General features: G+C 41.7%; 2 protein-coding genes across 4 annotated transcripts in view; both read right to left on the bottom strand.

The window, feature by feature from the left end:
• Nucleotides 1-2,507: 2,507 nt before the first annotated feature.
• On the bottom strand, nucleotides 2,508-8,451 carry LOC116663530 (nuclear body protein SP140-like protein). Its single transcript, XM_032479178.1, is given in 7 exon segments — nucleotides 2,508-2,880; nucleotides 4,055-4,129; nucleotides 4,131-4,170; nucleotides 4,686-4,801; nucleotides 5,076-5,196; nucleotides 6,679-6,790; nucleotides 8,427-8,451. Coding segments are annotated over 7 exon segments (627 nt in total). The 3' UTR covers nucleotides 2,508-2,742.
• The window catches only part of LOC102520119 (nuclear autoantigen Sp-100), a 69,970-nt gene continuing 61,856 nt past the window's right edge, over nucleotides 8,273-16,386 (bottom strand). For 2 of the 3 annotated variants that reach the window (XM_014558035.2, XM_032480454.1), the window contains 4 exons: nucleotides 15,292-15,396; nucleotides 14,054-14,196; nucleotides 11,780-11,818; nucleotides 8,273-8,567 (listed from right to left, as the gene is read on the bottom strand). In XM_014558035.2, coding sequence (XP_014413521.2) covers nucleotides 11,783-11,818; nucleotides 14,054-14,196; nucleotides 15,292-15,396 — 284 coding nt within the window. In that variant the 3' untranslated portion in view covers nucleotides 8,273-8,567; nucleotides 11,780-11,782. The remainder of the gene's footprint in view (nucleotides 8,568-11,779; nucleotides 11,819-14,053; nucleotides 14,197-15,291; nucleotides 15,397-16,386) is intronic. The other variant, XM_032480453.1, reaches the window with a different exon arrangement.

The raw sequence follows: 16,386 nt of genomic DNA, 5'->3' as shown, positions 1-16,386 counted from the left end.
CGGTGTGGTACTAAACATATAAATAGACACAGAGACTGATGGAACAGAACTGAGAGCCAGAAATAAGCCCTCCCATATGCAGTCAACTAATATTTGACAAGAGAGCCAAGAATACTTAGTGGGGAAGAGTCTCTTTAATAAATGGTGTTGAGAACACTGGATAATCCGAAGCAGAAGGATAAAATTGGACCCCTTATCTTACACCACTCACAAAAATTAACTTGAAATGGGTTAAAGACTTAAATGTCAAGACCTGAAACTGTAAAACTTTTAGAAGGAAACATAGGGGGAAAACTCAAAACTATTTAACATTGGTCTTGGCAACGAGTTTTTAGATATGACACCAAAAACACAAGCAACAAAAACAAAAATAACAAGTAGGCTATCTCATTAAAATGGCCATACTGCCCAAAGCAATCTACAGATTTAATGTGATCCCTATCAAATCACCCAGGACCCTCTTCACAGAACTAGAATAAATAATCCTAAAAGCTATATGGAATTATAAAAGACCCACAATAGTCAAAGTAATACTAAAGAAAAAGAACAAAGCTGGAGGAATAACCATCACAGACTTCAGACAATACTACAAAGCTACAGTAAACAAAACAGGGTGGTATTGGCACAAAAACAGACACATAGATCAATGGAACAGAATAGAGAGCCAGAAATAAACCCACAGACCTCCTGTCAATTAATCTTTGACAAAGGAGGCAAAAATATACAATGGAGAAAAGACAGTCTCTTCAGCAAGTGGTGCTGGGAGAACTGGACAGACCCATGCAGAACACTTCCTCACACATACACAAAAATAAACTCAAAATGGCTTAAAGACTTAAACATAAGACCCTATAAACCTCCTAGAAGAAAACATAGACAAAACATTCTCTGACATACAAATAGCCAACAGGCACATGAAAAGAAGTTCAACATCGCTAGTTATTAGAGAAATGCAAATCAAAGCCACAATGAGGTATCACCTTGCATTGGTCAGAATGGCCATCATCAAAAAGTCTACAAATAACAAATGCTGGAGAGGGCATGGAGAAAAGTTAACCCTCCTGTACTGTTGGTGAAAATGAAAATTAGTGCAGCCACTATGGAAAACAGTACAGAGTTTCCTTAAAAAAATTAAAAAATAAGCTACCCTTTTATCCAGCAATCCCGCTTCTGGGTATATATTTAGAAAAAATAAAAACTCTGATTCAAAAAGATACATGCACCCTAATGTTTATAGAAAAACTATTCACAATAGCCAATTCAAGTGCCCATCAACAGATGATTGGCTTAAGAAGATGTGGTATACAGATATAATGAGATATTACTTAGCCATAAAAGAGAATGAAATATGCCATTTGCAGCAACTTGGATGGACCTAGAGAATATTATGCTTAGTGAACTAAGTCAGACAGAAAAAGGCAAACACTAAATGATATCACTTACATGTGGAATCTAAAAAATAATGCAGATGAATCTAAATACAAAACAGAAACAGACTCACAGACATAGAAAACAAACTTATGGTTACCAAAGGTGAGAGGGAAGGGAGGAGGGATAAATTAGGAGTATGGGGTCAACAGATACAAATTACTACACATAAAACAGGCAAGCAACAAGGATTTACTGTGTAGCACAGGGAATTATACTAATATGTTGTAATAACCTATAATTGAATCTAATCTAATCTAACCTAATCACTTTGCTGGACACCTGAAACTAACACAACATTGTGAATCAACTGTACTTCAATTTTTAAAAAAGATTCAGACTGTTTATCACTTCCATAGATAGCAAAGCAAGAAGAGCGAAGGTGATAGCTCCCCATGTCCCAGTGGGTAGCACCAATGCCAAGGGGGACGTGGATGACATATGATGAAGCAAGAGTGATGGTACACATTCATGTTACCTCATGCCTCTTCAGAGCTTGGAATATGAGGAAAGTATGTCACAACAGAAGGCAGCGCGTGGGAAATAGCCTTGTAGCAGCTCCTCGCAAGCCTCCCAGGCTTTCATGTTCTGGTGGATGATAGGGCTTTCTCAAGACTTAGATGAGATCATCTGCTGGTAGATCTTGCCTATGTGGACATGCAAGTTCCGCAGGATGCCATGGCAGAGCCATTCCTTAACAGAAGCAAGGACTGTCAGAGGTTTGAGTGCCCAGGTGAGGCATGCTTCCATCAGATGTACCAAGTATGATTCTGCAAATTGAAAATTGGAAATGCTATGCATCCACTATGAGCTTCCTGATGGCACTGAGGATGAAGCCACAAGCAATGCTATCCAGTATCCAGTAAGGTAACCAGTGACTAAAATATATAAATCACAATAGCTTTCTATAACAGGCAAAACTCAGTAACAAAATATATTGGGAAAAGGTCACATTCACAATAACAAGAAAAAGTATTAAGTACCTGAGAGTAAAATAAGAAATGATTAAATCCTGTGGGGAGGAGAAAAGAAAACTTAAGAGCCTAATAAAAGATTCAAGTAAAGCACATAACACAATCTTTTATAAAAAGATATATTTTCTTCTGTAAATTTCACCCTAAATTATTCAAGAAGATAATCTGACAATTTTAAATTTCATTTAGAAAAATAAATGAGCAGGAATGTCAACAAAAAACAAGTCTGAAAAAGAAGTGTGATATGCTATTTGTACAGCAGTGGGCATAATGTTCAGTGGGGTCCCAGGCATGATCTCTTGTAGCTGCTGGAGTCTCTGAAGGGGGACCTAGAAATGGGTTATGTCATAAAAAAAATAGGGTGGGGCTCAAACTGAATACTGTTTGTGCTTATTTCCTGGATGACAAAAATGTCTGTGAAGTCATTCTCAAATCTGGCCTCTAGATGAAGTCCCAGCCTGATGAATTTCTCCTTGTCCTGAAAAAGCAAAGACAAAAAACAATAATAGCTATTGCCAGTGGGCTTAGGTTGCCAATGAGCTTGACTCCCAATGTTCCGGATAACCTGGAGTTTCATTTTAGACTATCCCAGATGCTAAGCGAAAATTAATCCAGTTGAGAGTAGCTTATGTTCTTTGATTGCTGGATCATTTTTCTTCATCTTGAATACAGAGGAGCAAAAATAGTACTATACTGCATTCTAATTCTTCATGAGAAATTTATTGATTAATTTTTTAAAATCTAGTTATTTGATTTTTGAACACAGCACATATTCCTTGTAGTACTCTGATTGTGCAGAAATGTCTAAGGCAAATTCATGGTGTTTTCTTTTATCCTTTATTCCCATCCCTTAAGGTAGTCCTTGTTAACTTTATTATACACCACAGAGAAATTCAAATGTAAAGAAATTCAAGATTTTGAAATATGAGAAATGTGATTTGGTATCTTTCTTTAGAGATGAGACACACAAGTTGCGTTTAAAATGTGCTTCTAGCAGATGAGAGAACTGGTCCCACTTCTCCACGAGCACCGAGGCCATAAACATTCTGCTTGTAAGAACTCTACCATGCTCTGAATCCGGAGTGCAGTTCTAGAACCACTGGAAATAGGAAGATGCCCAGGTGTGTGTGTGGGTCCTGTCCACACATTCCTGAGGGTCCGGATGCCAGAGGGCAGGAGCACAAACTGCACAGGAACATACTCTGTATCGCGACACCCAGTCTCCCCAGAATGGTCCCTGAGTCTGGGCTGCGTGGGGACAGGAGCCCAGGCCCAGGGCAGGGACTTTTGAGGCACCCACAGAACTGTCCAGATCCAGTGGAAAAAAAAGAAAGAAAGAAAGAAAGAAAGAAAGAAAATCACTTCCATTTCCTGTGGAAGGGACTAGGTCTGCAGTTCACTGTTCTCTGTGGGCAAACCGACTATCTAGAAGGAGTAAACTCTGAGGTCCTCGGGCAACGTTTTCAGTGATACCTTCTGGCCTGTTATTATCTTCCCCACCATAGCCCAGAGGGCTTTTAAAATACTGCCAGAATTTTTACTTTGTGGGCTTGCCAGATGGTGAGGGAAATTGCAACTTTTACCTGCTTACAAGAAGGTGAAAGACAAAGCAACTTAATCGAGAGAAAATAGAAGCAGGGAGAACCACTTACACTGGAATACTGTCTGTGGTTCTGGAAGATGAGACGCATGTCCTGCACAAATCCCTCCACCTGGCGGTAGGTATATCTTCCTCAACTTTTTCTTGAGTCTGTTTAACCATGGGCTTCTTCGGCCCGAGATGCCTCTCTACTCTGTTGACAAAGTGCCAAAGGGCAGGCTATTAGAGGGTTCCAAGTCTACCTTCTGTAGACTCCCACTGTTATGGACTGAGCGCTTGTGTTCCTCAAATTCATATGGTGAAATCGTCACCCCTACTGTGATGGTGTCAGGAAGTGGGACCTTTGGGAGATAATTAGGTCATGAGGGTGGAGCCCTCATGGATGAGATTAGTGCCCTTATAAGAGACTTCAGAGAACTCCCTCCCTCCCTTGTGAGGACAAAAAGAAAAGACAGCTCTCTGCAACCTGGAAGAGAGCCCTCACTAGGACCTGACCCTGCTGGCACCCTGATCTTGGACTTCCAGCCCCCAGAACTGTGAGCAATAAATTCCTGTTGTTTAAGCCACCCAGACTATGGCAGTTTGTTATAGCAGCTGAGCTTTGAAGGGCTGACTGAGCTGACTAAGACATTCACCAACAAGACAAAGATAATGGCAACTTGTACCCTCTGGACTCATATCACAAATCTGACAGATGCCAGTTTTGGGTTTTATTGCTCTTACTTATATAATGTGGTTCTGAGACAAAAAAGGGGCTTTTGGGAGAGCAATATAACTTCAAGAGGAGAAACTCACATTTCTGCAAAAGAGAGAGGAAATTTTAAGTGAAAAGCAGCTTGTAGAGAATGAGCCTTATGTATGCTCAGATAGATGCACAACTCCCAAACGTGCAGATTGTGAAACAGACACCAAGTTTCTGTGGTGAAGAAATGTTGGTGTCAGGTCATGTGATCAGAGCACAGCAAGGGACAGCAGTTTGCCTTGGGCACCTTTCCTCCTGCCCCCTGCAAGGTGGTGCTGCTTCTCTTGTGTAAACAGAAAGGAGGAGGCTTCAGGTTTACATTTCAACTCACCAGCTGCTCCTCAGGCAGCATCTTCCTCTTCAGGACCTCAGATTCCTGATGACATGGTTGGCTTTCTGAGTACCTTTCCTGAAGAGCCTTTATCTTGCAGAAGTTGCAACTCCATGGGTTCCTGAGAGGTTGGACATAAGGTCAGCAAAGGGAGGTTCTCTGTGAATCAACCTTTGTGTCTATAGCCACTGGAGTGCTCTGCTCAGATAGTAGTTTCCAGCTGTACCCTACTTCTCTCTGACACCCCTCAGCACTAGAGCCTCATTTGGGCTCAAATGCCAAAGACAACCCTCCCATCAATAGTAGTAGAAGGCTGACAGTCTAAGTGAGGTGTCACAGTGGGTAAAGACTCTCATTCACCTCAAAACTTAGGGTTCCCATCTGAGCCACTGTGAGTTTGGTAAAGACTCCTGCCTGCTAGAATCGAGGGTTGGAAATTAGTACCTTAAGCACTGGAGTCTTGGTCCTCGAAGAGTCATCAGATAACATTAAAAATCAGGAAACCAGCTCTTTCTCTCAACTTAGCTGAATAAGCACAGGGCATAAGTCACAGGCATCCTTTCCTCTGGCACTGCCAACTCTATGTCTAGAATCTGGGCTGCAGAAACTTCTTGAAAAGGAAATCTACCAACAGAGTGCCAGATATCTTCCATTTGCTCCTAGATTCATTCTCTCCTCTCCTCTACCAGGCTCTGTACTGCAGACCTCGCGACAATTAGACGGATACAATGATCCACCCTAGAGATATCGTTTAGCCTCTTTTCTTGGCCACCCTAGTGGTTGCTCAAGGGGCCCATTACAAAGTGCCCATGGTGCAGGGCTGGAGACTACACATGAGCTCAATGACTTGTCTTCCGCCTCTGCAGACTGTCTAACTGCAGAAATTTATGCTGAATCCATAAGTGTGCACATTCTCTGGTTGCTACATGGGAGCAGGTGAATTATACTAGACTCCTCCCATTATGGAGGGCCATGCTCTATTCTATAGGGACAGACATAATCCTGGTAGAGATCATCCTTCTTGGCTACAGCGAGTCTGCTTACACCACCACTTATAGAATGCCTTATCAATCTATGTGTTATCTCACATATCATCACCTCTGACCAAAGATATATCTTACAGCCAAGCAAATGCAGCAGTGGACTAATACCTACAGAATTCAAGGGTCTTATGTACCCTGTGATTCAGGGTCAACTAACTTGATAGACTGCTGTGATCGCCTTCTGAAAGCTCATCACAGCCCCAGCTTTGTCAGCTTTGGGGTGTTCCCATAGCAGGTGGTGTCTGCTTTAAACCAGCAACTAATGTAGGGAGTCATCACCTCATCAAAATGTATGGGTCTGGGAACCAAGTGAGGGAGGTGGGGGGGTCACTCCTTTGTTTATTATACCTAAAAACAACTTGAAGACTTTTCTCCTCATTAATCTACTGCTGCTAGCTTTGTTAAGCAGCTCTGTCCCTGTTTCTGGATCCCCATACTTAAGGACTCTGCTTCTCAATCAAGACACATGCAACCAGAGACAATCTTGCAAGCTGAGTGTGCATGGTGGGAGAAGCTGTACCACAAGAAGGAAGGGCAAGAGGGGGCCAGGTCTCACTAACCTGCCAGCATCTTTAGGTTGGATGTGGCATTTCTCATGAAAGATCCTTGAGCAAGTATCACAGGAGAACAGCGCTCCCTTTCCATGGCACACCTCACACTCATTTGAGTTTTCTCACTAGAAAAAGAGATAATATAGACATCACTGGGATCAGTGAGACCCTGGAAGGTTGACACACTGGGACTCTAGAACACGTGGCTTTTGCTTGTACTAAGGTGACACTTGTAAATTTATCTCCTCAAACTATTAAGGAACAACACTGCATGGAGATTTCATTAATTTTTATTTTTAAAAATTAAAAATTAATTTATTTCTTATTGATGAATAGTCAATTACAATGTGTCAATCTGGTGTACAGCATAATGTCCCAGTAATACATATACATACATATATTCATTTTCATACTCTTTTCATTAAAGTTTATTACAAGATATTGAATATAGTCCCCTGTCCTATACAGAAGAAATTTGTTTTATACCTATTTTTATACATAGTGGTTAATATTTGCAAATCTCAAATTCCCAAATTTATCCCTTTCCACCCTCTTTCCCCTCAGTAACCATAAGATTGTTTACTATGTCTGAGAATCTGTTTCTGTTTTGTAGATGAGTTCATTCACGTCTTCTTTTTTCTTTTTTCAGATTCCACGTATGAATGATATCATATGGTATTTTTCTTTCTCTTTTTGGCTTAACTCATGTAGAATGACATTCTCCAGATCTGTCCATGTTGTAGCAAATAACATTCTTTTATTCTTTTTTTGGCTGAGTAGCATTCCATTGTATAAATACACCACATCTTCTTTATCCAGTCATCTGTTGATGAACATTTAGGCTGTTTCCGTGTCTTGGCTATCGTATATAGTGTTGCTATGAACATTGAGGTGCATGTATCTTTTCGAATTAGAGTTCCCTCTGGATATATGCCCAAGAATGTGATTGCTGGATCATACAGAAACTTTATTTTTAGTTTTTTGAGGAATCTCCATACTGTTTTCCATAATGGCTACACCAAACTGTATTCCTACCAACAGTGTAGGAGGGTTCCCATTTCTCCATAGCCTCTCCAGAATTTATCATTTGTGGAAGGGATAGCCTGGGATTTCAAAATTTGTAGATACTGACAGGCATATTTAGAATAGATAGACAAGATTATACTCTATAGCACAGGGAAATATATACAAGATCTTGTGTTAGCTCACAGTGAAAAAAAATGTGACAATGAATATATGCATATTCATGTATAACTGAAAAATTGTGCTGTACACTGGAATTCGACACAACATTGTAAAATGACTGTAACTCAATTAAAAAATGTTTAAAAAAATGATAGCCATTCTCACTGGTCTGAGGTGATACCTCATTGTATTTTTGATTTGCATTTCTCTGATAATCGAGCATTTTTTCATGTGCCTATTGGCCATTTGTATGTCTTTATTGGAGAATTGCTTGTTTAGGTCTTCTGCCCATTTTTGGATTGGTTTTTTTGTTGTTGTTATCAAGTTGTATGAGCTGTTTATATATTCTAGAAATTAAACCTTTGTCAGTTGTATCATTTGCAAATATTTTCTCCCATTCCATAGATTGTCATTTTGTTTTTCTTATGGTTTCCTTTGCTGTGAGAGTGGACATCCTTGTTTCGTTCCAGATTTTAGTGGGAAGGCTTTCAGCTTTTCACCATTGAGTATTATGCTGGCTGTGGGCTTGTCATAAATAGTTTTTACTGTGTTGAGATATGTTGCCTCTGTACCCACTTTGGTAAGAGTTTTTATCATAAATGAGTGGAGATTTCAGAAGACATTCTGGTCTGCAGTGATGTTCAGGAGGAAGTGGCTGTGTGTTACACCTTTAAAGTTTTCTTTATGAAGCCAGAGATTCTTACACAGGTAGGCTAACAACAACAACACAAAAGGAATAAATTAAAGATAGTCTGAGAAATTTATTATTCTGTAGGCAAAACCTGGTTCAGGAATACAGTGTCTTACCTAGTTGTCTACATTGCATCATCTATATTGACTCATTGAAGAGTGATTACTGAGAATTTAATATGAGAGAATAAACTTCTGAGATACCACTGCATCCCATTTTCTTGTCCATAAGTTCTCTGTGAGTTGAAGGACCTGAGGAGGAGTTCCTGGACAATGGATTCCGTGCCTGGAGGGCCCCTGGGCCTGTGACAGAGCCTCTGGGTTGGAAAGACCATGGGCACAGGTGACCAGATTGATGCCAGGGAGGACAGAGCTCTTTGGCTCTGGGAGCCTGAGATAGCCTGCCCCCATGATGTAGCTTAGCACATAAGATGTGGAGGTGCCATCTCTCAAAGTCCAGAGAGAATGGGAGCAGCAGCCACTGGAGTTGAAGGCCAAGGCCCTAACCTCATTTTCTGAGCCTGTGGAAGACCTATTCTTTGTCTTATATAAGGAAGATGACAGGGTTCACAAAATTGTCTGATGCTGGATTTTTCATCAATCTCATTATGTGGGACCTTTAGCCAGATTTAATTTCATTTAGTGAACTTAAAAATTTGACAGTGTTTTTGTGTCTAAGTATTGTCGAGTAACAAACTCAAATTAGAACAATAGAATTTATTGACCAAAATAAGAATTGGTCAAGGAATGAGCCCACTGGTGGGCAAAGAAAATCACATTTTTCCCTCTTTTTTTGTGATAATCTCTGTGAGTAACATGTGAATCCCTGTATACTACAATTTCTTTGTATAAGGGTGATGTGCCTATGCTGGAAAAATGCCCAGAGGACGGGCACCCGGCTTCTCTCCTGGGCTACCTGAGCAGAAAGAGAACTGTATGGGGGGGAAACATTTCATCCAATGGGTAGCAGCTCTGCATCTAGATGAATATATCCTGTCTACACAATAGAATGGAAGAAGGAATTCACATCCTTGTGTGACAATCTAGGCACAAAATGATGCATAGACTTAGGGGCTGGCCCATCCAGTGATGGGTAGCTGGGACTCTGGTGGGTGGTGAGGAAGTGGGGAGGTGGCAGGGAGTGCCATTCCACCTCTTCTTTCTAGAAACACACTTAAAGCTTTATTCGATGACACTCCACTCTCTTGGATTTTTTTTCTAACACCCTGCCTCTTTCTTTTCAGGTTCATCACTTGGAATGTTGGAATTTTGGAGGGTTCTGTCTTATGTCCCCTTCTATGTCCCTTTACTCTCCTAGATGACCACAACTACTCCCATCACCACACTTACCACACTTTGTCCCTAGGCTTTAAGACCTGTGTCTCTAGTCGTCTTTCAAGTCTCCAAGCACCCAAATTGTACTTCCCATCATCTCCAATTAGATGTCTTTCATCATGAATAAAACCCACCTTGCCTCAAACCACATTCCTCGTCTTCCTGTCTTGAATTGGCTCCTCTTTTAGTGCTCCACCATTCACTAAGCACCCCACCATTCCACCCAGGGACCTAAAAGTGAACATGGAGTCCTCCCTTTTCCCATCCCAGATATCCAATTATTACCAGTCCTGCTGATTCCAATTTTTAAATATCTAATCTCATTCTCAGTGATTCTGTGAGATCCACTGCTACAAGAATGCAGGGCCTTTACTTATAAAACAATATTATTAGCCAAAGAAAAATGGTCTGCTCTTTGGGTTCAAATCATAACAGTCAGAATATCATTTCTGAGCCCAGTGAGCTGAGGTGAATTGCAACATACCTCAATTTGTAAATTCTTTTCATGTACAAATTCAATATAAAAAGAAGAGACACAAAAGCTGCACATAGGAGGAAATTCTAGGCTGCAAGATGTATCTTGTCCATGTGCTCCCTTTCAATAGGAAAACCTAAGGAATGGCCTGTTAGGGACATCCTTGGGGACATCCCCTAATGGGCTTGAGTTGCCCTGGTATGGGGCCATGTAACTGTTTTTCTGTTTTGTCACAACAGATGAGACTCATGGATGCTGACCACTATTTTTAGGCTACTAGGTCAGAGTTCCTGAACCATCAGTCTTTAAGTACACTGTGAGTGGGCCTGAGGAAGAAAGAATGATGCGTGCAAATTCAATGTTTGAAGCTCCATTGTCTAGGAAGCCTGCAAACTTGGTGCATGTCTCTTTAATCTTTTTAGCAAGAAATTTGTCTTTTCATGCAACAGTGGTTCTACACCTGTTGTACAGTAGAATCACCTGGGGAGCTTTAAGAAAATTCTGATGCCTGGGAACCCCATCCTCAGAGATTTTGACTCAATTAGTCTGGGTTGAGTGTGTGTTTTAAAGCAGTGTGTTTTAAATGTTCCCCAGATGGTTTTAATGTGCAGTCATTAGTTGAGACCTTTGGCTTTTTAAAGTAGTGGTCTCTGGACCAGCACAAGCAGCATTACCTGGAACTTTTTTGAAATGCGAATTCTTGGGCTCCATCCCTCACTTACTGAATCAGAAGCCCATGAGATTCTGATGGACACCATAGATTGTACAGCGTGGGTCTACAGTGACCCACACATTTTGTCATGCATTAAAACCACCAGGGGAGTTTTGGAAAATCTTGGTCCTCAGACAGCATCTTAGAACAATAACATCAGAACCTCTGAGGGTAGGTAACTTGCAATATGCAGCCAAGAGTGGGAGCCCAAGGTCTAGAGGAACTTCTCCCAGTAAGGGCTGGGAGTTATAGGCAGTCATTATCACCTACAAGCTCTGTCACAAGAAAGGTTATGAAGAGGGGGAGAACATCCTATCTGGAAGAGTTGCCTTTTCATCTTCATAGAGGGCTTGGCCATGTTGGAAGAAATAACCCTCTGTGCCCACCTCAGTCATCAAAAAAGCTACGCAGACCCCAGAGATGAGAGCTATTCCACTACTCAAGGGTCCCATCTCCAGCAGAGGAACAGAAGCAGTGTGAATATATCTAGAGCTTGCTGGGCAATGCATCTGCTAGAAAACCAGAGGGCATGGAAACCCTTATCTATCCCTCTCTGTTGGTGCCATGTATTAGTCCAGCTACACAACATTATGTAGTGAGAGGCACCTCCTGCAGTTGTGCAAAAAGTGACTGCCTGAAATGTCCTTATTGCAATGAAAGCAATCAAAGTGATATTTAGCTTAGAGAGAGGCAGTAGTTCAAGTGATAATTACCTTTTATCTTTTTATTGACGGATCTGGTAAAAATCCTTTCTGAAAGAGAAATGAGATTCATGCCATTATGGGTCCTTGTTTTTACTTTGTGAACTTGGTAATTCCAGCTGCCTTCCAGATGTGTCCCATTGTCAATACAAATTCAAGGTGTCTTCATGGAAAATAACCTCCCTCTCCAAATCTGTAACATGCTGCTCTCTGTTATCCAGACTCAGCTTTCAAACCTGAACCCCCTCTCTTGCTCTCCTTATAAAGTCTTTCCAGGTTTTCCTTCACAACCTCTTCTATACCCACCACTTCCTTTCTATTCCCACAGTACCCCTCTAGCTTTTATCTTTATACCCTGCGTACTACAGCTACTTCGTTGGCACACATCTGGTGAATGACTGACCAGGTGTCAGGCCCCATCAGTGGCTTTGGGCACACAAAGATACCTATGGCTTTGGGGAGACAAGTGGGAAAAGCTGGCACATAACGGGCAAGGATGATAAAGTGTAAACTGTGGTCTCATAGAGTATTTTGGGATCTGGAGATGGGTGTGTATAGAAGGCTAAATAATGCCCCTCCTTGCAAAAATGCCTAGTTCCCACATCCATGAATGCATTAACTTTCATGGTGAAAGGGGCTTTACAGATGTAATTAAATGAAGGAGCTTGAAATGGGGAGATGATTCTGCTTATCTGGGTGGAGCCAATGTAACCACAAGGGTTAAGAGTGGGGCAGGAGGCTCAGAGTGAGTAGTAGGACACATGATGACAGAACAAGAAGTTGGAGTGATGCAGAGACGGGGCCATGAGCCATGGGGATGAAGGCTGTTTCTAGAAGCTGGAAGAGGCAAGGGACAGATTCTCCCTGGAAGGCTCCAAAAGGAACCAGCCCTGCTGACACCACGACTTGAGTCCAGTGAAATTGATTTCAGAATTCTGGTCTCCAGAACTGTAAGATAATAGACTTATATTGTTTTAAGGCATCAAGTTTGTGGAAAATTGTTATAACAACAATAGGAAACAAATTAAGTGAATTTTAAAGAACTTCATCAAAGTGTGCTGTTTGAGCTGAGCCTTGCAGTTGAGTGAGGGTTTACCAGGCAGAAAGGCAGTGAAGGTCACTTGAGGGGTCCATGGATTAAATGGACCTCTTCTAGTCCATCTTGCATTCTCTGATCAGATTCATACTTCTAATGCCCTATTTCAACTTTTTCAGTCTGTCCCTAACTCAAACCTCCCATGATCTCCCCATGATTAAATGAAGCGCTCAGCCTCTTTCCTTGGACCTCAGGGCCTCCACACTCAACCCAGCTCATATATTGAGCCTTATTACCCGCAGTTTGACAACCTGTTGGGAGGATTTTCATGCCATCCTTTCAATGTAGAATTTTTCATTCCTACAGTTTTGCTTGTCAGAACCATTCTTCTTCTATGACCCAGCTCAGTGCAAACTGTTCCAAGAAACTGTCTTCAGCCTCAAAGCCAGAAATGACCTTCCCTCCCCTAAGCTGCTGCATCTCTTCCTGCCAGCACCTCTCATTACAGCATCCATGAGCTGTATAGTACTGTGGTTAAAATGTGCAGCCTTACTCCTGGTTAGAAACTGGGAGCCACACTACAGTCCCTGCGGCTTTAGATGTATTTCAACAAATATTTGCTAAGCAAAGAGCTTTTCTTCATCATTAGAGTGGTACAAGGAAGGACCATCTGGGGCACGTGATAGAGTCAGAAGGCACAGGTTCGTCTGTGACAGAGACCTGGCCTGCTTTGTCCACATCAGGGAGCTGATATGAAGACCAAGTAGATATTTTTAAATATATTTTAAATATTCTTTTTCAAGAATGAATTTCAGATGGCTATCAAAATAAATCATGTTGAAATATTCTGTAATCAAGGAAACACCCATATTGGTGTATTATTTTCATATACCTATTTCTACTATTGTTACTTTAAACATTGGCTCCCCAAATCTAAGACCCTCCCCTGCCAAATTTAAATTATTTTCCTGTACCCAGATTGCACAGTGACAATTACTAGTGGCAGAGTCAAGGGTACAATTTACTGTCTTACTTTCAAAAGTGTAAGAGTTTAGGTACTTAGAGGGTGAATCCGTAATGTAAACCAGCAAAGGTAACACCCACATGGCAGGTTAGTAATAATACATGCATTGGGACCCGAGCAAGGCGGGTCATGATGGTTTTCTGGACATTGAAAAATTCTGCTAAACTTTGAAGTTCATGAATCATGATACTAAATCCTTGATTTCAGCCCTTTGTCACTAGAATACCTCAATCAAGTATTTTAGGGGCCATCCACCGCAACGCACACTCATCTTCCAGTTCTTGGATGCTGCGTGGTTTCCTTCAACTTCAAATTCCCTGAGGGTGAACCGCCTTCCATCCTTACTCTGTACGCACTTCTCAGAGACTCCTGTGAGACCAAGACAATCTAAGGTACCTCTGTCACCACGGTGTGCTCCTGATTATGAAAAACCCCAGAACTTGAAAACTCCCACAATGTGGATTGAGGGCACCCATTTTGGGGTCAGAATCGGCAGCAGGAGAGCTGAGTTCCCTCTCTGAGGCCGCACAGCAACTTGAAAGGTGAGGGCAGAAGTGGACTTCTTGCTGTGTGCATGCACTTGTTTGACTTTCATGCAATAAGAAGGATAGTAATTACTACCAATATTTACTTTTAACAAATATTTCACTATATTCAAAAGAGAAAAAAATGGACGGTTCTAAAGAAGAACAGTTCTCTTCCCTTCTCTGAGACCTGAGTTTCTGAGGGGGCAGATAAGAGACACAGGTGGCTGTGTTGCAGGTGTCAGCACAGCCACATCTGCCTCGTCTTGTACAAAGTTGATCATCCAGCTAATGGCAATCAATTATTTCTCATATTTTAGGGGGTTGAAAATATCGTGAAAGTGACGAAAGACCTTGTTCACATGGGCTTGGACAAAAAAAACCAGTAAGATTTGTGCAAAAGATAAAGGCATTTGGGAACCTGAATTTGGGGAGGGGCCCCATCAGTTCTCAGAACTTAAAAGAGTGGCTCACTCTGCCTAAACGGTTTATATAAACAGTATGGTTTATGCAGAACATCTGCTCTCCTTCTGGGAGTTCGGAATTTTGGCGTGTGCTAGGCAGAGAGTACTTAGGTAATTAACGCCTGATAGAAACCCTGGACTCTTTGGCTCAGGGCAGCTTCCCTGGCAGACAACATTTCACACTTGTTGTTATGATTTGTAGAAGAATTAAGTGCATCTTGGGAGAGGACTCTTGGAAACTAACACCTGGCTTCCTTTGGGCTTTGTTCCCTGTGCCTTCTCCCTTTGCTGATTTTGCTTTGTATCAATTTAATAAATCGTAGCCTTGAGTTAGACTATATGCTGAGTCCTTTAAGTGTGACTCACCAAACCTGGCGGTGGCCTTAGAGACCTTACAAAAAGTTGTTGACACCCTATACAGTATCTTATTCACATGGGAGTTTTCCAGCTGAAGTATAGATGACTGTGAAACCCACCTTTTTTCATTTTCTCTTTATTTAAAATCCCTTCAACCTCACCGCAAGTCACAGGAAGTTCAGGAAGTCGAAAATCCATATTTGCTTCTTTGGGAATCTTTGAACCTGCAAGGAAGTATTATTATTATTTTTTCATTTCACCTCCCTCTCTAACTTTGCACTGTCTCTCCTCACCCATCTTGAGACCGTTCTTTATAACTGAACAATAACTTAATTCAACTTAAACATTTCTAGGTCTTTCTTTTAAGGCAGATCAGAAACATAAAGATAATGTCATCCTCCACTCCCAATGTCTAAAATTCTGCATACAGACTTCATGTGTAAGGGTCTGAATTCCATAGCTTGCTGGCTACAACTACCTGTTGCAGGAAAATTTTCCCTCTGTTGTTCTGAAGGAAGATTTCTAGTCATATTATTGCTTTGAAGTTATGGAGACAGAGAAGAAAGGAAGAAAGCCTTCAACTTTTAATTTTTTTTCTCCCCATTTGAGGCCTCAAATGGGGAAACTAAGCAGGGTGACAACGGGGCCCCTAGAAGGGCCGATATCTGTCCTCTCACCTTGCTCTCTGCTTTGTTTCACTTCTCCCTCATGTGAGCCACCTCAGGGTGGGTGCCCTAGGAGACACTGCAAATTGCTCAGGGAGAGGGCCTTGGCACATCTTTGGGCAAGGGTGCTGGGGTCTGAATCCTCTGAAGCAGGTGTGGAAAGTCTTAGAAAGAACTTCAGTAGAAGGAACACCTACTCTTGCCCTTGTAGCCCACCTTGAGGGGGATCCATTAAAGACATATGCTTGGGTTTCTCTCTGGAGGAGAAGAGTAGGTTGTCCAGAGTCCTTCCAGAGTTAATTCTACAAGAGCTGTGGTGGACGTAGGAGGCCACTCAGTCTAACTCACCTGCCACCCACTCACTTATTGGAGGAAGTGGAAGCAAAAAAGAAGAATGGCGAGCCGAAGTCACACAGTCAAAGGAAGTTTAAGAATTAGGACACAGGTCTTGTATTACCACCAGGGTCCCCCTTGGTGGGCAGTCTGTGGCTCTCTATGTGGGCAAGAGAAGGGTCAGATAAACAGCATGTGAGTCATACCCTTTATATA

The sequence above is a fragment of the Camelus ferus genome, chromosome 5 (genome assembly GCF_009834535.1).
Source record: "Camelus ferus isolate YT-003-E chromosome 5, BCGSAC_Cfer_1.0, whole genome shotgun sequence".
In the NCBI taxonomy this organism is placed as follows: Eukaryota; Metazoa; Chordata; class Mammalia; order Artiodactyla; family Camelidae; genus Camelus; species Camelus ferus.
Note: the sequence above shows the minus strand (reverse complement) of the source record. Positions and strands in the feature narration are given on the sequence as shown.